Source organism: Pangasianodon hypophthalmus, chromosome 3 (assembly GCF_027358585.1).
Source record: "Pangasianodon hypophthalmus isolate fPanHyp1 chromosome 3, fPanHyp1.pri, whole genome shotgun sequence".
Classification (NCBI taxonomy): domain Eukaryota; kingdom Metazoa; phylum Chordata; class Actinopteri; order Siluriformes; family Pangasiidae; genus Pangasianodon; species Pangasianodon hypophthalmus.
The window spans coordinates 12,533,420-12,557,500 of NC_069712.1; the positions used below are offsets into that span (position 1 = coordinate 12,533,420).

The 24,081-nt window shown below is 38.5% G+C and overlaps 1 protein-coding gene across 1 annotated transcript in view; it reads right to left on the reverse strand.

The window, feature by feature from the left end:
- ptk7b (protein tyrosine kinase 7b) overlaps nt 1-24,081 on the reverse strand; it is a 99,653-nt gene that overhangs the window by 11,618 nt on the left and 63,954 nt on the right. The window contains exons 2-10 of the mRNA XM_026936926.3: nt 21,989-22,285; nt 11,273-11,375; nt 10,492-10,655; nt 8,030-8,177; nt 5,089-5,219; nt 3,153-3,419; nt 2,832-2,968; nt 1,383-1,518; nt 157-276 (exon numbers count right to left, since the gene is read on the reverse strand). Coding sequence (XP_026792727.3) covers nt 157-276; nt 1,383-1,518; nt 2,832-2,968; nt 3,153-3,419; nt 5,089-5,219; nt 8,030-8,177; nt 10,492-10,655; nt 11,273-11,375; nt 21,989-22,285 — 1,503 coding nt within the window. The remainder of the gene's footprint in view (nt 1-156; nt 277-1,382; nt 1,519-2,831; nt 2,969-3,152; nt 3,420-5,088; nt 5,220-8,029; nt 8,178-10,491; nt 10,656-11,272; nt 11,376-21,988; nt 22,286-24,081) is intronic.

The window sequence follows — 24,081 nt, forward strand, 5'->3', positions numbered from 1 at the left end:
TTGATATAATTTTCAAGATACAGTCTGACTTACACAGGTATAATATAATGTAACAGCACAGAAGTGAAAACCGGGAAGAGGAACAACATTTTTACAAACACAACCCTACTGCCTTGTTTCTTTGCACACTGCAAACACAAGCCATGTCTCTCTCACCTGCTTTGGTCCAGTGTATAGTAGGAGTCTCTCGGCCCGTAGCAGAGCACTGAACACTGGCCTCTTTATCCAGCTGCAGACACTGAGGGGACTGGGGAGCAGGGGTGAACTTCAGCTTCTCTGGAACACACACACACACACAGACACACACTCAGAACATCACACTCACTGTATATAACCAACAACAAGGTGAGAGCTGGTGTGAATTTTAAAGAAACAATAATAATATAAAATATTTGGATTATTCAGTACACCATCTCTGAAACTTATAGAAACCAAAAACAAAAGAAAACAAAGAGGTTCTCTTGGCAGTCAGCTGAATAGAAAGTTAAGTTAGGTATGCTAGAGCAGGCATTTTTGATTTTTGATATTTTAGGCTATCTGATATCTCTGGCAGCCTGGGAAATGAAGCCTCCAGGTTTTCCTGAACCGAACTTCCTGAACGGTTTCACTTTTGCATGCATCTCAACCCAAAGCACAGTTCCAGTATTTTTAACTTTTCAAAAGAAAAAAAAAAAATGGGAGAAATTACATTACTGATTTTTTTTTTCAATTACTGATATTTTTCATATCTGGTATCTGATTGCAAACTGAATGGATCAGGTTATGAATAGCTTGCTACGGCAGCGCAGTTTTCTAACAACTTGATCAAAGCCTGACGTTCACTGTGTTGTAGTCATCTTTAGGCAGACTGTTTTTACCACCACGTTTGTGAAACTGGCTCTTTAGACATGATCTTTGCATTAATGGCTTAATATCACCATCTAGTTAATTGCTAGAAAAATAGAAGGAAACACTGCATTACGATTGCATTTATATGACACTGCATGTCATGTTTCATGACACACACTTGGTATACATTCAGTGGCTGTGTGAAAGTGAGGCATAGCGAGAAACTGTGTGTTTGGGGAACCTCTGCATTAGAGGAGGACTACAACTGAATTACTCACATGCTCGCACTCGACAGGATATGATACTCAGACACAGCCACACCAGATAGAGATCTGGACCGCTCAACAAGTAAGATATAACAACAAGGTTAGGCCTCTATCTAGGCAAGGTGATTGAGATGGAGGATAATACGGTCTGGGATGGATTTATCATATCTGTGGCCTCAGCGTGCCACCATCTCACCACTGCAGAAGATAAACCAAGGTGTACAGAAAGACTGTTGACTTTGGAGGAACAAGTGAAGATAAGATACACTCACACACACACACACTCACCAAGTACGTAGACTTTGGCCTGTCCATTTAGGGTACCACCTGCAGTCTTGCAAACACAGTTATAGACCAGTCCATCATACACCTCCACATTGTTTATCCTCAAAGTCCCATTTGGGAAGAGTTTATACTGAGATTTCTGCAGATAGAGACAAAATGATGATAATTAGAATAATCATTCACTCAATAAGCATTCATCTTCAGTAACCGCTTTATCCTGGTGAGGCAGACATTGCAGGGCATCATGCATACACATATTCACACTCATTCACACCTAGGGGCAATTTAGCATAGTCAATCCACCTACTGACATGTTTTCGCGAGGTGAGAGGAATCCGAAGAACCCAGAGGAAACCCAGACCGACATGAGAACAAGAAAAACTCTACACAAACAGTAATCTAAGCTATCATTATTGTTGCTGCTGCTGTTGTTGTTACCACTAATTTACTACCAGTACAACAGCATATCATGTATATATGCAAACATAATGAATTTAGAAACAATTTGTGTTTTTAAATATAAAGGCCATATCTGTGCTTTCTAATATGGCACCTGATGCATATTTGTTATGTTTCTATCATGTCTACCCCGGAATCAGCGTCCAACTACCGTACCCATAATGCCATACGGCCTACAAACATGGCTTCCAAGAACTCCAATTCCCATCACACACGTTCAGACTCACCTGATTCCTGATCATGCACATCTGCACTCAATTTCACCCACAGTATATAAGGACTCACAGTCATTGCGATGTATTCACTCTGGGTTTTGTAGCCCAGTTTACGCCGTTCATACATCACCTGACCTTTGCCTGTTCACTGACCTTGTTTTTGTCTCACATTTTAGATTTGCCTGCAAGCATGTTTAATAATGCCCACTTAACACTAATTTACTAATTTTGTTTACCTGCATCTGCATCCGTTTAACAGTGCCTTGAAGTAACATTGAAGTTAACTAAATCCACTCAAGCCAAATCACATCAAACCACCTTCTAATGAACTGATCTAAACTGGAGAAATAATAACTCCCAAAAGCAGATGGACATTGAATACTCTCTCTACTAATGGTGATGATCTTAGTCTTGCACAGCATCGAGACAGCTGAGCTCTTACTTAATTAATAAACATTAACTAAACTCTGAAATTTGCATAATATGCATGATGCCAGGAAGTAAATTCAAAATTCCAAGTGAGGAGTAACTTTACTTTAATTAAAACTTTACACACTTTAGATTATTACAGTTATGGAACCGAACCAATCAAATTAAACTCAATGTCAGAATGCATTTAAAATGCATAAATTATAGAATATCAACTATGAATAAAGTTATAATGCATAAATTATAGAATATCAACTATGAATAAAGAAGAGTTTGGCGATGTTTAACACAAAGAAGTAACCTATAATTAAACCTGAAAAATGAAACTTTCTCAGAATACGAGTCTGACCTCCTCGCTGATCTCCTGCATGTTGCGGTACCAGGTGACCTGGGCAGGGGGCGTGGCCTGGACATTGCAGTGCAGGTACCCAGGCTGCCCCTCCTCCATCTCAGTGTCCTGGGGTTTAGCGACCCATTCCGGTGGACCTGGGGGGTGGAGAGATTAGACTTTATTACAGTCACAAAAATATTTACATTCTATTCTAAGTATTAATTATGTTAAACTACGTTCATTTTCATAGCTAATGGAATAGAAGGCAGTTCTTCGTAATACTCTCAATGTTACAATTACTTATTTTAAGTCATGGTATTAAAATTTCTCCATACTCACCAGCCACGGTGACACTGACTTCCTGTCGCTTCTGACCTGCCTTATTCTGTGCCATGCACATATATGTTCCTGAGTCTCCAACCGCAGTGGGGTTAAAGATCAGGTCTCCGTCCTGCTGGTGCACCCGGCCCTCGGTGGGCACTCGAGCACCATCCTTCTCCCACCACACCACAGGCTTGGGGTGACCATGTGGAGGGGAACACGTAATCTGTTCCACGTCGTTAGCAGAGAAGAACTTCAACATCCTGCCGTCCATATCATTAATCTCTGCAATAGGAAGAAAGAGGAAACACTGAGAAAGACATCAATCGACTTCACATGCATACAGCAAAAACAAAACCCAACTGTATCGCTGCATTCTGACATCATGTATCAGCATGTTGAAATAATTCAGCTACAGGTAATTTAGCTGTTCCATTGAAAGTTCAGCAGTAGAGCAGCTTACCTTTGCCCTGAAACACATTACTCTGGTATAGAATATTTCAGAGTAACCCACAGAAAGATTAAACTCTGTGAATCAATTAAACTCTGTCAGTTCCTACAGCTTTAGAGATCATGCAGGATAATTATGTTCTCTTGTAATTATATACTCAACATTGCCGTGTAGTGTTTGTCACTTTAAGGTGATTATTATGCAATAATGTGTGCTTCTGGTGGTAGGGTAGGGTGTGTGTGTGTTAGATCTAATCCATCTAAGTCTTCTGAGAAGATCTAAGGTTTTCTCTAAAAATACCATATGTGTTTTTTTCCCATGAAATTCTCACACTTGTACTTCATCTCTGAAAGTAGTTATTAATTTGTTCATTTATGCAAAAACCTTGTCAAAGTGAATATGATCATTTCACTATTTCAGTTCTCAAAATGGGGTCCATGAAGCATAGCTGTGATTTTTATTGTTAAATTTGTGAAAATCACAACCACTCAATGTCAGAGTTATATTTATTATTGAGTCCTTATAGTTACTAGCCTATTTGACTTCAACTGAAAGGGTGTACTCCAAAACTCAGTAACTGAAAAAACAAGTAGCTTATAAATAATATTAACATGGATGATAGAAATTTCAGGAATAAAAATAGCCAATATATTACTGCACACATTTAAGCCTAATAACTGAATAGCTGCATTAAATTCAGAGGGGGTCCATGAAATGCACATTACAGCTAAGAGTCCTTGGCTGCAAAAAGTGAGAACCCCTACATTATTTTTTCATGCATGCTGTCTGGATAGCACATCCATTGGTTATGACTATGTACTGAATCGTTCATATTGTAAAATGGTAAAAAAAATTTTGGTACAATGGTACAATTTTAGAACAAAATTGTTTGTTCTATTTTTCTTCTTTTACAGTGTTAAACAGTGATTTATTTTTGTAGACATTAAATAAAATATAATATAACAGCTTTTCTATTTAAATGCAGCACTGCTTTTTTGCTGGCAGTTTGCTAGAAAACCTCTACATCATTATACTGTATATATGGCATTACATAATAATATTTTTGTCATACAGCTCAGCCCTAGTCAGAGGAACCTCTGCATTATAGGAAGACTACAATTGAGAATAACTCAGCTTAACACATGCTCACACTAGTCCAGATATAAAAACTGCCACTATCACAGCAGATAGTGGAGCTTCAGGAGCTGGAGAGAAGGCCAATAACCAACTATAGGCTTAATACAGTGACAGTCCTCTACTATTAGAAATTCTGCAGCCGAGATTCACACATTTGAGCACATTTAAGGAGTGCAGGAAGCACCTCAGAGAGATTCAGTGAGACTCAGTGAGCTGAAATGTCAAAAAGGCAATTAGGCTTTCAAAAAAGATGATGATTGGCAGTTGTTAATGGAGTGTTAGTAAAGGTGTGAGTGAAAAACTAATTATATGTGAGGAAGTGTGTGTGTGTGTGTGTGTGTGTGTGTGTGAAATGTTAGCTCTTACCTGCGATGTGCAGAGTGGCTTCTACCTGCACCTGCCTATCAGTTCCATAGTGAACCGCACAAGTGTAGCGACCTGTACTCCGAGGCTTCACCTGAGTGATGCGCAGAGTGCCGTTATTATACACTACAACCCTGAAAAACAAAAAAGCAGATTGTTGATTGTGGAATCATGCCTGCATCTTCCATGCAAGCTTTCTCATGACTGAGTTAGTAATAGAAATTAGTGATTAGTAAAATATCTTCTAAAGCACTTGGGTCAGGTCTTTAAGTAAGTGAGTAAGTCAGTAAGCAAGTAAGCAGATAAGCAAGTAAATAGATTATTAGAAACTTGCTTACCTATCTATCTATATATCTATATATCTATATATCTATATCTACACACACACACACACACACACACACACACAGTCAGGTCCAGAAGTATTTGGACAATAACAGCATTTTTGTGATTTTGCCTTTATACACCACCACAATGGATTTGAAATAAAACAATCAACATGTGATCGAAGTGTAGACTTTCAGCTTTATTTTAAGAGGTTCCACAAAAATATGGCATTTACCATTTAGGAATTACAGCCATTTTCAACAAAGTACCTCCATTTTCAGGGGCTCAAAGGTATTTGGACAAAGTGACATAATTGTAAATATAACCATAATTTTAATACTTGGATGAAAATCCTTTGCAGTCAATGACTGCCTGAAGTCTGGAGCCCACAGACATCACCAAATTCTGAGTTTCTTCCCTGGAGATGCTTTGCCAGGCTTTCACTGCAGCCACCTTCAGTTGCTGCTTGTTTGTGGGTCTTTTTGCCTTCAGTCTCATCTTCAGTAAGTGAAAAGCATGCTCTATTGGGTTGAGATCAGACGACTGACTTGGCCATTGAAGAATGGCCTTCTTTGCCTTCAAAAAGTCTTGAGTTCCTTTTGCAGTATGTTTAGGGTCATTATCCACCCGCACTGTGAAGCGGCGTCCTGTGAGCAGAGAGTATAGCCCTATACACCTCAGAATTCATCTTGCTACTTCTGTCAGCAGTCACATCATCAATAAACACCAGTGAACCCATTCCATTGGCAGCCATACATGCCCATGCCATAACACTGCCTCCACCATGTTTGACACATGATGTGGTATACTTTGGATCATGAGCTGTTCCTTTCTTTCGCCATACTTTTCTCTTCCCATAATTCTGGTACAAGTTAATCTTGGTCTCATTAGTCCAAAGAATCTTATTCCAGAACATGGGAGGCTTTTTTAGATGTTTTCTGGCAAAGTATAATCTGGCTTTCCTGTTCTTGAATGTTACCAGTGGTTTGCACATTCATGAAGGCATTTCTTGATTGTAGATTTTGACAATGATACCTCTACCTTCTCCAGAGTATTCTTGACTTCTGTTGATGCTGCGAAGGGGTTTTTCTCCACCAAGGAAAGGATTCTGCGATCATCCACTTAAGTTATCTTCCATGGTCTTCCAGGCCTTTCGATGTTGTTGAGCTCACCAGTGCTTTCTTTCTTTTTAAGAATGTCCCCAACTGTTGATTTGGCCACAACTAAGCTTTTTGCTATCTCTCTTATAGATTTATGCTGTTTTTTCAGCCTAATGATGGCCTCCTTCACTTGCATTGAGATCTCCTTGGACTTCATATTGGTAGCTCTAGTTGAACAGCTGCCAAATGCCAACTCAATACCTGATATCAACTCCAGACCTTTTATCTGCTTCATTTGTCTTGAAGTAATGAGGGAATGGACCGCACCTGGTCAATTAACTTCTTGTCAGTCAATTGTCCAAATACTTTTGAGCCCTTAAGTACTTTGCTTAAAATGGCTGTAATTCCTAAATGGTAAATGCCATATTTTTGTGGAATCTCTACACATCTACACATTGTCTACACATTGGTCACATCTTGATTGTTTTATTTCAAATCCATTGTGGTGGTGTATAAAGTAAAATCACAAAAACTCTGTCATTGTCCAAATACTTCCGGACCTGACTGTATTTGTATATATATATATATATATATATATATATATATATATATATATAGAAATATATATAAATCAGATACACACAGACAGGCAGAGAGACAGAAAGAACATTTTTTTAGAGAGTCTCTCTTTTTTTTCCTGTTTTATCTCAAAATAACACCTTTATTGATTAAACTAAATCCCTCAGCTGTAAGTCACCTTGAAGACCCCTGTGCAGAAATATGCAGCTCCAGCGCCAACAGCAACAGAAAAACCTGAATGTAATTAGTATAATGCAGTTGCTCTGAGCTGCCCTGTGCTGAGTCTTTGAAACAGCGTGAGAGGAAACAAACGGGAACAATGTGTTTCTCCACGAATAAAAGCTTCTTTTTTGGTGGCAAAATACACACAGACTTATACAGTACACTCTCATAACCTTCTGCTGAAGCACTGCTGCATCTCCAGAAAATGAGGAAAAGTGAAAAAAGAAAAGTGAAAGGCAAAAGAACAGAAAAGATAAAAGAAAAGCAAAAAGGTATAAAATGAAAAAAAACATAATAAAATAAAAAGTACCACAAATTAAAAAGAAAGAAGAAAAGAGGAAAAAAGGAAAAAAGAAATAAAAGAAATAAAAAGCGATAAAAGAAAAAGGTTAGAAAAAGAAAAAAGGACAGTAAAACAGAAAAGTATGAAAGAAATGAAAACAGAAAAAGGAAAAACAAAGAGTGAAAAGAAAAGAAAAGGGAAAGGGAGAAAAGAAAAGAAAAAAGAGAAGGTAAGGAAAGGAAAAAATAAAGAAAAACAAAGTGAACGAAAAATAAAAATACAAGGGAAGACAGAAAAAAACAGAAAAGAAGAGAAAAGAAAAGGGAAGTAAAAGAAGAATAAAAAAAGTGAGCTGTAAAAAAAGGAAAAAGAAAAGAAAGGAAAAAGATGACCAGAAGAGAAGAGTAAAGAAAAGACTGGGACTCTGACTGACCGTGGCTTGTTGATTACCGGCTCTGACTCGTGGAACCACTCTACAACAGGTGGAGGTTTGGCGGAGAACTGACAGTGAAACACAGCCTCTTCATTCCTGAACACCACCTGATCCTCTGGAGCCACCAGCACACGAGGAATCGTCTTATCTGTGACACAGAGACAGATGGAGTAGAGCGTGCATGTGTGTGTGTGTGTGTGTGTGTGTGTGTGTATGCTGGCATTTAGTTATAAGAACAGATGTTACCATCAGCAGGGACACAAGACAAAGAGGAACAGATTGGCAGAGGTAGATGAAATCATCTAATCTTTGAAATTTTTAAAGACGCAGCTCATAGCCTGTGTTATTAAAAGCTGCTGACAGCAGTGAAGAGTCCCTCATTGCACAGAAATCATACACTCACCTTCATCTCACTAAACCAGGTCAGAGCACAGAGGAGTAATACACACACTCCTTCCATTCAAGATGTTAGACAGGCTCATAATTACACCCCCCACCACATATACACACACACACACACACACATACACACATGTCCCATACACAGTACTATCTTGTAGCTCTGAAAAACATCTGTATTAAAATCCTAGATTTATTAATTAGAATCAAAAATATGCAATTCGATTCAAGAACAGCATCAATTCTGCAGCATCTTCTCTTGAGCAACCCTTATACAAAACAGAGGCCTAATATTCCCTCTTACTCACTGCGACCAATGAACATAGATGTACTACATGACCTCACATACACACCTGAAGCATGAGGAGTCTACAGAAGAAAAAGGGGAGAGATAATGTATGCTTACATTCACATCAATATTCTGATATTAATCGGAATTTGGAAATCACTCAATACTAGAAGATTTAGATTTAGATTAGAAGATTAGAAGATAATTAGAAGATTTCCAAATTCCGATTGATAACGCCGCAATCCCATTGCCCCATTCAGATTAAGCATGTAATCAGATTGCCTGTTTCAGATTAAGCATGTAATCCGATTGCCCGTTTCAGATTAAGCTTTTACACTGCATGTAAACACCTTATTCAGAAAATCCACTGAAAGCAGATATATGCTCAGTCCTCAAGGAATTGTGGGTGCTTACAGATGTTTAGCTGTAGGCTAGGTATATAGGAATGGCAACTCAGGCATAGTTACAAGAAGAATATTCCGATGCCCGTACGCATATAAACATCATATTTGGAATATGGCCGCAACCCGAATATAGACCTTAAACAGAATTTGATGTGCATGTAAACATAGCCACTGAAAAGCTGAATTTGAGTGGTTCAGAAACTGTTGATCTCCTTGAATATTTGCTCACAGTCTTTAGAGTTTGCACAGAATGGTGCAAAAAACATCCAGTGGGCTCGAGTTCTGCTGATGGAAATGCCTTGCTGATGAGAGCGATCAAAGGAGAATGGCAAATAACCACTCTTTACAACCATGGTGATCAGAAAAGTATCTCAGAACACACAACATGCCAAACCTTGAGACAGATAAGCTGCAACAGCAGAAGACCACATCAGGTTCCACTCCTGTCAGCCAAGAACAGGAATCCGAGGCTATCATGGACACAGGCTCACCCAAACTGGACAGCTGAGTATTAAAAACAGCTTGTCTGGTCTTTTTCCAATCTTAAACTGTCCAGGTCCAGTGAATGTGTGCCCACTGTAGCCTCAGATTCCTGACGCAAGCTTAAAGCATGTTTATGATATTCGTGTGTATGGAGCTCCACAGATGAAGACCTGCTGAAGATGTGTGACTATTAGACAGTACAGAACAGTAGGAAGAACGTAGGGAACAGAAACACAAGGACTGGTCAAGGATGATGTATACTAACTTCACAGAAACAAACAAGTTAACCCACATAGACACACAAAACCCCACTCAAATGTACACAACACATTCATAGCAGGGGTGCGCAATACAGAATAAATATCATATCACAATCACTGAAGACATTTCCACAACACACAATATTTACAAAGCGCTGGCCATATTTATGAAATGAAAAGAAAGCGAAGAGACAAAGAAAAGAAAAAAAGAGAAAAGAGAAAATGAAGAAAAGTGAAAAAAGAAAAGAGAAAACAAAGAAATGAATAGTGAGATAAGAAAGGAGAAAAAGATCAACAAAAAGTAAAGTGAAAAGATAAAGAATGAGTAAATAAAAAAGACAAAAAGAAATGAAATAAAGAAAGAAAAGTTTTAGGAAAAACTAAACGTTTCAGTGAAATTGTTGAAATTATTATATCTACCATACTAAACTATTTAACAAAGGATGACTACAAGGAACCACTTGTCACTTAACGCTATAAAACACAATGTTATAAAACAACACTCTAAAACGATGTACTTATAATGGAATTATTATTCAGTATAAATATAATAAAATGCAGTAGATGCACCTTGGTGATAGACAAACATTATGAAATATAGCTATAATCACACATATCTGTCCACACCTGTAATGCTGAGGGTGAAGTTGGAGTTGCTGCAGACTTGGCCGGCTCCGTTGCGTGCGCAGCAGCTATACGTGCCTGAATCTACAGGGACAGGTTTTCTCAGAGTGAGGCTTCTCTCCTTAACTGCTAGTAATACTCCATCTTTGTACCACTTACTGTTCGGCCTGTCCGGTGAGAAAAACAGACTTTAAGCAACTTTAAGCGAACATATTACATACATACATACATACATATATACATACATCTTAAGAGATTTACTTAATACACATACACATACTTATTTACTTTTCAAATTTGCACATAACATACCTGTACATACAAAATTGTCTATTTTGTATATTGTGTTTTTGCTATTTGTACATTGTCTATTTGTATATTATTCTTTTTATTGTCTGTGTCTTGTCTTGTCACTGTCATTCTGTTGCACTGTGGAGCTTCTGTCACTAAAGCAAATTCCTTGTATGTGTAAACATACCTGGCAATAAAGTTCATTCTGATTCTGATTCTGATTCTTTACGCTCCGAGGACATTTTACAGAAAACAGTAATTAAATATCCTTTTTTACAAATCTCAAATAGCACAATCAAAGGCATTGTGTCAGTATTATAACATGATATATTTAAGATTCATGCTTTTCAGGGAAGAATAATACACTATGTATGTATGTAATATGTTCGCTTAACATCATTTAACTGTTGCAGTTCTGTCTTTTATGAAGTCATATTATAGACAGCATGGAGAAAGCGTGACAGAGAATGAGAAAAAGATGCCACTGGCTCACCTTGGGTGTCCATCAATCTGGCACTGTAATATGATTTGTTCAGCATCATCGATCTCCTCCACCGAGGCAGGTACTTTCAGAGACACCGGGCCGCTGTCAAGCCCTGAGGTAAGAGATGATGTACATTACAGGAATGCAAACATATCACACACTAAAATGTAAAAGGATCTGGCTGTAAGGAGTTATGAGATATCTGTGTCTAACATGGGGGTGTGAAGAATACAGAAATCCACAAAGACAAGTCAAAATCTAACCAAGCAAAGGCTCAGAGACTGCAGCAGAGCCATGAGAATATGACCCCAAAAAAAAACAAAAAACACAAAATCAGAAAGAGATGAAGTCCAGACTAATATGCACTCTCTTTCATATTGAAAAAACAGCAGAAAATCATCTGAGAAATCTCAGAATAATTTTCTGTAAGTACAGGGGGACCGCCAAATGATAGCGCTCCATTAAGGAAATACCAGCAAAGCACTGGAGTAAGGAGGAGTCGCTGCCTGTGATTTCTTTACACATACATGCACATTTTAAACTTTGTTTTTGCTTGTTTATTATTCTTTTGGTATTATCACGAAATGGCTATTGCCCTTTGTCTTTCTGAGGAACCCTGGCAGGAGGCTACCACTGGATGCACGTTACCAATAGACTCACTTAGTAAGGCAAACCTCTCTATAATAAATATTATTATAATTAAGTTTCTTTTTGGTACTAATAATTCCAGAAACAATTCTTTCTAGGCAAAACATACCCAACAATACTTATTGTTCTTTTTTTTACTGATGTCAAGATAATTTCTGAGAATGTTGAGTATTAGCTGGGACACACCTTAACTCCATTATGTTCAGAAAGAGAAGCAAAACCCCTTTAACCCAGCAACAGAGTTCTAAACCTTTAAATCTTTCTGTCTTCTGAATTTTACTCATGAAATTATACTTAAACCAAGCTAAATTTGACCCAACAGATTATTAAGGAATGTTTTACTTATTAAGGAATAAGTGTTAGCTGGCTGTTAGAGCTCTTTGGCAACACTGCACATATAGTTTAGTATGAGATTAATGCACTAGCTTGTTTATGCAGCTGTATAGTGATTAAGTGCAAATGTCTCTCCGTACCTCATCATCTGTTCAAAAAGCAGAGGACTGTGAGGCAACTCTCATTAATTGTGTGTCTCTGTTTAGCCAGTTTCTCTGTTTGTTTGACCTAGATGTAATTGTGCATGTGTATGTGTGTGTGTGTGTGTGTGGGTGGGTTAAATCCAGTGTGAGCACTTGAGCTCTGCACTCTCAATGCTCCTGGGCTGTACAGTTTTATCGTACATAAAATATGCAAAGAATGAGCTACTGTAAAGAGGACACACACACACTCACACACACACACACACACACACACACACACACACATGCATATGCACAGGTGCACAAGTGCAGGCACACACACACGCACACACAGGGCACAGGGTTGTCACATTACATTAATTCACAGTCTGGCCTGTCCAGCGCAACCCTCAGGGGGATTATGGGTAACCGTCGAAAACAGTATAGAGTGGGAGCGATGCATACTGCTGCTTCACAGAGACGAGCCTGACAGGCTTTACCCTGGAACTGCTTAGGGATGACGGACTTTCATCCATTCTGTATTTCCTGAGAAAGGGTATGAGAATATAATTTTGAGGTTCAATTACACATACTCCTTGCACACACATAAAAACTGGATAGAAACACTCCACAGCCAGTCATTAGGAACAGTGAGCAGCAGGGAAAATGCCTCATCTGTTTGATGAAGGAAAAAAACAAAAAAACAAAATCACACTTTGAAAAAAATAGAATGCATACACCATTTCTTATCTTGCACATTCTAACCAGAGTTTAGTGCCTTTCTACTTCTGTGCCTGCTTCATCCCCAGCATCTGAATACTAACTTCTCCATTATAAACTCATAACTCTAAAGGAGCTCATAAGCAGCTCGCCTCTCATCAGTACTGCAGCATTATCTTGGCAGGTTCCTGCTAGCTGTTTTTGGGGTTATGGAGATTAATGGATATACAAGATCCAGGAACACGTACTGTAAGTATGTTACCTTCACCATGAGTATGGGTTGCTATGGCAATTAGTTTCAGCTGTAATCTTGGATGGATTTAATAATAGCCCCAAGCTAGTGGAAGAAGAGAGGAAAAAAGAGAAGAGAAGGGAAGGATAGGGAAGGGAAGACAAGATGAGGGAAGTTGAGAGCTGAGATGAGAGATGAGACAAGAGATGAGAGGAGAGGAGAGGAGTGGAGAAGAATGGAGAAAAGAGAAGAGGAGAAAAGAGGAGAGAAAATGAGACGAGAGGAGAGGAGAGGAAATGAGATGAGATGAGATGAGATGAGAAAAGAGGAGAGAAGAGGAGAAGAAAGGAGAAAAGAGAAGAGAAAATGAGAGGAGAGTAGAAAAGAGTAGAGGAGGATAGAGGAGAGGAGAGGAAAGGAGAGGAGAGGAAAGGAGAGGAGAGGAAAGGAGAGGCTGGTTGAATGCTGTATAAAATTGGTTGACATCCTGGGTAATTTAATTAGAAGTGTGTGAACAATACTGTGACTGAATAAAGAGGTGCTCAGTCCTAAAAGGGGCCTGCTTTTGTTCACAAAAACCCTGGCATGTCAGCGCTAACTGAGTGTGACAGAGGCGGAGGAGGAATAAGGGAAAAAGAAAGGGAGGGAGAGAAGGAGAGGAGAAGTGAGAAGTAAAGGGCGATGGAGCATGGGGAATGCATTATAAGTGATTTCAGATTACTGAGATAAAGATGGTCCAGGGTAAAGAAAACAGACTGTTCCCTAGACTTTTGGCGTTTTAGTAAGTCTGATGGGAGATTTGTGTAAAATGTGATGATATGTGTAGATAAGATTTTAACACTGGAAAAGTCAACAAACATGCAACTTTACTATCTACATCTTAACTGGCATATACAACATTTATTCTTTCCATAATGCTATTTACTGAGTGTGTGTGTAGGCGTGTGTAGATATGACATGCTTGACAGAAAGTAAATAAAGAGAAAGGGGTAGATTAAGGGAGATGGAGACACAGAGACAGGGAAAGCGAGACAGAGAGTCTTAAGGGAACATCATCCGTCACTTGGCAGCACATCACTCCCACTGAGCGAAATAAAAATGACAGCACTTCAAGAAGTGTGAAAGTAAACACTGGAGAAAGAGAAAATGTCTTTATTCTGAAGCTAGAAAATAGAACAGGCTATTCGTTTTAAATGAGAGTATTACAACTGAACATTAAAGTGTGTAATATTTCTGAACTAGGGCTGGGCTATATGATGATATGATAACTTATTAGTAATATATTGTGATATATTAACATTATGATACATTTTTCTGAGTATTGTGCATATAATCAAGTGTCAGTGATTCCATAAGTATATAACTGTTACTCATAGTACCAATTTGATAATTAGAAAATTTGACGTTTATTATTTTTTTTTTTTTCTTTTCCCTCAGCCTTTGCATGAGAAACAACAACATGCATTTCTAATGCATGGACAATATCCACTCCACAATCCCCCCCTTCCCTCTCCCAATTTTTGCTATAAATCTTATCATAGAAATCCTTCTGTATGTAATAGACACACTGTCTGAAATACACTTTTCCATTTTGCAAAAATGTATTAGATTTTATAGTAGCAACCCTGTCATTAACTGTCCTGTCCAGGGCTCCTTGACTGAAAACCTTCAGAGAGTGAGCACTGGCAGTGTGATTCCTGCCCCAATAGGCTTCTATTTGCATTTATTGCAGTTCCTATTTTTTACTACTGTGTGCAATAATAACTCTATGAACTCTAAATGCACTGCCACATGATTTCACAACATCTAAAAAGGTGAGCAAATCAACGGAATCGGCTAATATCTGTCAAAAAGCAACAGTTTTAAATGTCACTTAATTAGTAGTTTATCAGAATTTAAAATGGTACAACACATCAGACAGAAAGTAATCTGCAGTTCTATCTAACTAGAAAATGCGCTATTTATACGATACAGCGTGTTTTGGAATTACATTTTAACACAGTTGCACTGGTTTGGGTTCTGTAGGTGGATAATTCCGCAGTGAAAAGCTCTCATGACATATCTGCCTAATTTGCTTAATATATGTGTCGCTGCATTATGTTCTATTACTACTACTACTATTAAGTTATTTATATAGCACATGTAAAATAGTCTGCACAATAAAATTAAATAATAATCAAATAATGTCCAACAGAAATTAAATAAAATAACATGAATAAACTGATAAATGAATGATTGCAATAAAAAGCAGTAAAAAAAAACTACAGATAATAAGACAGGGCAAAACATAAGACTTGATAATATAGACCTTAAAGAGACTCAAACATCTGAGAGAATAAATATGTTTTTCCATTTTTTTCTGCAGTCATAATGGGGTCAGGAAATGTTTTCTTTACATAGGAGGTACTTGGCTGCATAAAGGTCTATGCAGCCGAGTCATTCATAAACAGGAGGGAAATACACTGTACAAAAAAATGTGTATATGTATATGGAGACAGTGCTGAGCGTGTGTGTGTGTGTGTGTGTATGTGTGTGTGTGTGTGTGTGTGTGTGTCTGTGTGTATACAGTACTGTGCAAAGGTCTTAGGCACATGCAAAGAAATGCTGTAGAGAAAAGATGCCTTCAAAAAGAATGAAATTAAATGTTTCTACATTTAAAAAAACGATAAAGAGCAGTAAACAGTAATAAATGAAACAAAGTCGATAGAAACAAAGTGACGGCCCTTTGCTTTAAAAAAAATAGTAGTCTCAGGTACAGTGTGTGCAGTTTTATAAGGAAATGAGCTGTAAGTGTTACTGAGCATCTTGCAGAACCAGCCACAGCTCTTCAGGAGACTTTGACTATCGCACTTGCTTCTTATTTCTGCAGCGAAACCCAGCAGCCTTCTTTTTTTTTTTTATCTGAAAAGTGTCTCTTATGTAACATGCTGCTTTCTTTACTGACATACAAACATTTTTCTGTAACATTTAATTTTGTGCTGGAAAACTAATGTTTGGAAATCTAACATGTTTTTGTACTGAATCAATAATGTAGAAGTCATAAAATAAAAATCTGTAACAAAGTTTGTACTAAAAAAAAATAAGGTGCCTGAGACCTTTGCACAGTACTGAATATAGACAGATCGAATTGGTAGCAGTGCAGTGCATAAAATCATGCAGATACATCAAGATCTTCAGTTAATGTTCACATCAAACATCAGAATGGGGAAAAAGTGTGATCTCTGTGACTTTGACCATGGCCTGGTTGCTGGTGCCAGATGGGCTGGTCTGAGTATTTCAGAAACTGCTGATCTCCTGAGATTTTCACACACAACAGTCTCTAGAGTCTCCAGAATGGTGTGGAAAAACAAAAAACATCCACTGAGCGGCAGTTCTGTGGGCGAAAGCGCCTTGTCAGTGAGAGTGGTCAGAGGAGAATGGCCAGAAAGTTTCGAGCAGACAAAACTGGACAGCTGACGACTGGAAAAAGACTAGACGACATGGTCCGTGAGTGTGTGTACTGCAGTCCAGTTTTTCCATTTCATCCTTCCCAAAGTGGGTCTAGTTACATGTATAGTAACAAATATGTATTATTAGACACTCAAGGGGATTTCTACAAATACAAAAAGTCTCTATTACACAGCTTCATTTATCTCAGATTACCCTTGAAAACCCCAGATGAAGAAATGCACACAAACACAAGCATCAGCTCTATTAAGTTACACAAATTCTCTTGGTTATTTGAGTCTTCGACAAATTCTCCTTTTTCTGTACTCCCATGCGCTTGCCTTAATGATCACAGGCAAGTGTACTCATACACACTACTGAATTTATTCATACCACAAGCAAATATCTCTCTGCGCCATCACACACTCCCACACTGAAAAACACTTTCTAATTCCATCAGGAAGAATGTAAACCACGCACTGGCCACACCAGTGTGTAAGATTAATATACACAGTGTGTGTGAGGCAAGACTGAATCCTGTGGGATCAATAGGATTTAGCCAGAAAAGGACGATATGAAGTGCAAGCTGCCTGGTGAAGACTAAGCACAGCATAGATACACGACATGTGACGTGTACCTGGCAAAAATCTCTACAAGGTAAATATACGTATAAAGTGAAGACAAATGGGTTTACACATACACATATTGGCATACGGTTAACGAATTAATATAAAAGAATGATACTGTAAAACAAAAAACAAAAGACAGAAAACAGACAGAAAATAGAAAACAAAACTGAATAGTATTTTAAACAAAGTTTATTTGTTTGCAGATGTCTTACAGTATGATTTTTCTACCTTATCCAGTTAACACAACCACCTAGTTTTTTTTTTTTAACAATTATGTTACACTGATTGACATTTTAATCATTTCAACATCTGTCAATCATGTATAAAATGTTTTTTTTAAAAAAAAATAATGTATAGAAAACATTCCAATGTATATTATAAAGCCATGGAATTTATTCATATTACTTTCTTACTTTTTTTTTTTTTTTTTTTTAAACTCTTTTTTCATCTTTAAAACATATCTTCAAACTAATCAACCTACCACATGGTCTGCTTTGTTTATAAGTCATGCTGTAGTGCTGTTGAAAGTATTTCTCACCTCATACATAATCCTCAAGCTGCCACTTGGACCTATGACCAGTCGTCACTTTGAAAAATGACCAAGCAGACTTTGAAAATAAATTTATTTGCTTCATTTGTTTAGTTTTAGAGTTTACTGACTGCATTAAATGGATACTTAGATGTGAGTTTTTCTTGTTTTTGTTCACACAAGCTCTTGGATTTCTCTCTTTTGGATGTAATTTTATCTACAAGGCACACACCAGTCTGAGCTGGACTCCCTCGTTTCCATTTTGGTCCCTCTCTCTCAGCTGGGCCTTTGGTGTTTAGCAGTGTGTTTTGGCTCATGGGTACATGAATACATGTGAAACTGGCATTTTGTTTGTGTTTAGTATATGTTGCTGCAGAGGTATGGGTCCTCAGTGCATTATGGGTGGGCTTTTTTCTTCATTTTCAATCAACCTGTGTCTGTAGGCATGTTTAGCTTATTATCAGGGAAACTCCAAATGCTGTTGTATGTGTGTGTGTGTGCGTGTGTGTGTTTTCTATTCCCTGTTTCAAACAGACAAGCTTTGTACAATGAAGGGACAAGAATCTGTTTTCTATACACACTCAACAAGCATGTCTACTTGAATACAGACTCTGTGTGTGTGTGTGTGTGTGTGTGTGTGTGTGTGTGTGTGTGTGCTGATAGAGTGCTGTCTCTTGTTTAGAGTGGGTGCCTGAGCCCTTTCAGCTCAGAAGCTATCTCTCTCACACACAGGCACACACACCTGTTGGTTTGACTACAGAACCATATGATTACTCTGGACCCTTTTATGTCCCCGAAAGAAAAATAACAAATGTTTTCATAAGACTGTACAAGATCCCCTCTTGTGCACACGGGTCATCGCATCTCCTTTAAACATTCACTCAAGCTCAACTGCTATTTGTCTGTGGTGGAGTGCGTTTTTATTACAACTATAAATCACAATTAATTGCCTGAGACAGAGCTCTGACTGTTCCTTCAGGTCAGATGTGCCGCTCCAAAAACAGTGCCGGGAAGGCAAGTACCCTTCGTTAATGAGACCTCAGCCTGGTGTCCGATGCCAAACCCTGCTCGTGGAGTGAGTTCAGAGAGGATGGGTTTAGCTGCAGCCTCAAACGGATGGAGTACAGACACACTCTGTTCTGCTCTTTCCACTTTCTGTCTTCATAATGCTTCGCTTGAGCTATGTGACGCTGCTATCAGTGCTCTCCAGTGTACTCCATCCATCAGTGATGAATAAGCTGCCTATGCCAATATGATGCCAGAAAAAACATGCTGTGGCTCCGTTAATATATATAATAATACATCATGTCATGTTTGTCTCATAATTCTCTCCTGCGTTTTTCTTCTGTTTCATTATAGCACATAGAGTTTCCTGAAAGGAACCCAGAACAGTCCTTTTTTTCTCTTCCAGCTTTTAACACACCTGGTAAGTGCATTAAGAGTTGGGAGAGAGCAGAAATAGACCTCCTTTGATCCCTGAGGCCTGCTTTGAGAAACACTGAATATTAAATACAATATATTGAATGTTATATCAAATGTGTTATGTTCAAGTACTATCAGGACGATACAGTTTAATCTATCCTAGTTTATTCAAACGCCGTAATTTCTGAGTGCGTGCTCCTTCACCATTCACATAAAAACACCTACTTTACAGGTAACAGGTTTGAGCTACATTAATAACCAGAACATAGACTACTGCCCCACTGTGGACTACCCTAAGTAGTGCAGAAAACCATGTAGTCCATAGCCGCAGAGCAACAGGAGTCTCATTTATCAAACCCCGCTATGCACTACATTCCCTTCGAGCTTCTACCAAGGCTTGACTTGACTCACTATCCCTCAAGGTACAAAGAAGACATGCATCAAGACTCGTCTCTGTCCTGACAGCCAGGTGGTGGAATGAACTCTAACTCACTTCTTTCTAAGGCAGGAGTGTTAAAATCACTTCAGGTAATGGCCTAAATGTGTCAAATTGGGTGGACCAAACAAATTAGATTAGTAGACCAACAATTTCTCTCAAATGTGCTATATATTCATATATACAGTGCTTTGCGTAAGTATTCACCCCATTCAACTTTTTTACATTTTGTAGTGCTGCAACCTAGATTACATGCCACAAATCTGGATTATTCGATATGAAAGTAGACCACAATATTGAAGTGGGGGAAAAAATCTATATAGTTTGTAATATGTGATTGCTGCGAATCTCATAATTTAGCTCTTTTGGAAAGAGACATGGTTACAGCGTAACATGATACCTTGCTAACAAAGGATTACTGATCATTAGATCATTGTTTTTGTTTCAGTAGTTGAGTTTATTGTTCTGCTCTATTTTGCCCCGTAGTGGAATAACAGACTAGCTCTAATTTCGAATTTTTCAATTGAATTACAAGCCACAAGAAAATTTTAATTTAAGACACAGATTCTAAATTCATTTGGTGGGCTGGATTAGAGCCTTTATCGGACAGGTCTTGGGCTGTATCTTTGACCCTCCAGCTCTAAGGGTTTTAGCTTGATAGTATTCTTAGACCCAGACCTATTTATACTAGCATGAGGATATGTGTTTGATGGAGATTTCTAAGCACTTCTGTGCGTCACTCTTGATACAGGTGTCTGCTAAATGCTGTAAATGTACATGTGAATGCAATATTACAAAAAGGCACGAAATAGACTTTGTAGTCCCTCCACCAAATTTCACTCCTAACAATACATTATTTCACATGATCCCCCAAACATCCCTGACAGAAATGATGAGTTCAGCATTTTTAAACATCATGGACCTACACATGAAACAGTGCAGAAACTCAAAGTAGGAAACAAAACCGTTGTTTTTGGCTCTTGTTGAACTGCCTGACTGTTTCTGGACTAAGATCTAAAGGGATCTACTAGATGTCATTACTAAACATTACCCCTCTCTCTGGCTTTCTTTCTTTAGGACCGAGCAATAAAACAACGTACAATTTCTCACTAGCTCCAGCGTTTCTCAGCCAGCACATTAACATGTCAAATCAATCTAACAGGAGGAGGAAAGAGAGAGTGGCATCTGTCCATGGAAAAACAGGCCTGTTATTTAGGACATGAGTGGAACAGAGAGCTTTGGTTTTAGTCACGTGTGAAACATAAGTGGGATCTGATGTTTCTGATTACACCAAAACCAAAATGAAGCCTCTGAGCAGAAAGTGCTTTTGAAAAAGTACAATGGTTTGGAGAATGAAGAGCATGTGAAATCCAATGTAAAGGCAACAGTATTGATCATGTGGATGATAATTATATGATCATAATTATATGGCTGCAAGCAAGATTCCCGACCACGGTAATTCCAAACACAAAGGCTTTTTCCGAGGAAAGAGAGGGACACTCTGCTACACAAAGCAAAGAAATGAGAAAAGGAGATGGGTGGTACATCGAGACAATTTTGAAAATGTTGGGAAAGGACATGTAATATTATATGAGGGAAGCGCTGAGGTGTAGAAAAGATGTACAAAAGCAAGCTCCTGGGTTGAAAGCGATTATCTGGACTTATTTCTCAGAGACATACTAGATCCTGTATCTGCACCTTAGGCCAGGGAGAAGCTTCCACACTGCACACAAATCTTGTACAACAAGTCTTTTGTTCCAATAATGTTTTCAACATGTCCCCATCGATTTCGCCTGCAACTCAAAAGTGTGTATCATCTATATCACATAAGAGATCACTTGCAGAGCACGAGGAAAAGGATTTGCCTTTAGCAGCAAATACATGAAACACAATGAAGTCATACAGGCCTGCTAACTAAATTAAGTGCAATGACAATTTTCATTAAAAATGTGCAGATGATCTAAGTGGAAATTCTGGGAATAAAATGCTCTATGGCTTCAATAAATGGCCAAAATATTATTGTGCATGCCTAATATTTGAATAGATTAAACATGTTTATAAAATGAATCAGTACTTTCTTTTTTTAACAGTTAAAGGGGTCACCTGAGCTAATATAAGCAAACAGGGAAACAGGTTTAAACAGGATTTCCCTAAACACAGATGGAGAAGGAAATTCAGCAAGGGCATTTCAGAAACAACACAATGTAGGGCAGATCTTATTCACTTACACTTGATGTTGAAGGAGGCGTTGGTGGATGTGGCCACCTCCCCAGAGGTCAAGCTTCTGGCCACACACTGGAAGTTGCCTGTGTCGATATGGCGATCAACTGCAGTAAATTTGAGGTTTCCGTCCTCCATGAAACGTCGCTCTGAGTCCTGTACTGGCTGGCCGTCCTGCAGCCACGAGTATCGCACGCCAGCCGCTTCACTGACCTCACAGCGCAGCATGGCACTGCGACCGTGCAGCGCATCCTGAGACTGGGGCTCTTTGGAAAAGTGCAGTGATGAAGACTGCACACACAGCACTGCGAAAGACAGTAAAGAGAGAGAGCAAGAGAGTGAATTATGGATATTTATAGCCTTGTTCAAACCCACAGTCATGTACATACATGCACTCATAAAGGCTACTGCTAATTACTGGTTGCACAATTTAACACCCAATTTGATTTATTCACTCAATTTTACTTTACAAACTGAACAATCTGCTGTATTGTGGCAAAGATCAGGGAAGTAATAGTATAACAGCACAGAGCAAAAAGTTTTTGAAAGAAGAATTTTAAGATGCAGATCATGTTTCAGAGCATGTCTCTTTCCTGCACACTTCAGTAACAATTACACTGAGAGCCTGTCAAATCTGCATCACAGCCTAGTGAACATTCCAGGCCTTACACACTGGTGTAAAGAAATGAATGTTCACGCGCACACGCGCACACACACACACACACACACACACACACACACACACACACACACACATACACACAAGATATATCCATTGTTATATCTACACCTAAACCAAAATCTTACTCTAGAAAGCCATATAGGCATTTTTGTAATTCTTTACCTAAGGGTGGTGTTCATGACTACATAACACCTGCGTAAGCCCTTCATGACAACTGACATAAACCTATATAAACATTTATAGAGGCTTACTCAAACAGGCATCAGCTGCCCTAAAAACTGTCTTCATACGCTTTAATGTCCAGGTGACAATCAAGTGACAGCTTTTTCATGATATACAGTTGTGTTAGGGTAATTTCCAGGCTGATTATATCATAGGTTAGACTGTAGCACAGTCTCAGGATTTAATTTAGGGTCAGAAAATATACGTAACTAATTATAGTATCTTTAAATAGGTATTCATATAAATCTTATAAATAGCACATTTTAATTAATTTTATTTATGAACATATAATTATTGTCACCTTCACTATATAACAGTGTTACCCAGCAGATTTTCTGTTTAATGTTACCACCAAGTGCTACGTTCAGGAGACAATGCTCACCTTTGTTCACTTTTCACCATCTTTAACATGACTTTAACGTACCAGAAATACATTGCGCTATAAAGTCAGTTGTCATGCCATTCTAACATAAGTCAGCTCCATAAGCTTGATAAACTTATGTCAACAAAAATCAGATGTCATGTCAACATAAAAGAAAGCAGCATTTATGTCAGCTGACACTTATAGGTGTAGGCCTTTTTAAATATTGTTAAGGGAGTATGTAGCCATATGAACACTACATAAACTGCAATACAAATTGTTTGTCTCTACAGGGTTGTTTTTTTTAAACATCTTTTTTTTTTTTTAGGGAGCAGCCAAATGTTCCCACAAGGTCAAAACTCTCACATATTGCTGGCATCATGGGAACATCTGAGCCCCTCAAAGGAAGAGCTAATATATACCCAATACACGCACAAACACACACGCACACATGCGCACGCACACACGCATACAGACACACACATGCAGACACAAACACACACACACAAACATGCACACAAACATGCACACACGCTCTGGGCATCAGGTCTCAGGCAGGCATGGCAGCCTATATGTAGGAGGGAGCCAAGGACTCGGATTGGCCTAAAGGGCAGTGATTAAATCCAACTGGCAGCCTGTTGGCCATTTTTAGGAAAAGCAGCAAGACAGTTCTGTCATGTGTCCACTCAGATGAGCAATGGCAACTGACCTGGAAGTAAGTGTGTGTGTGTGTGTGTGTGTGTCTGTTATATTATTTGACCCAGACTATGAGCCACCACCACCTCAATCACGACTTCACCAGAGAGACAGTGTGAATGACAGGGAAGGAAAGTGAC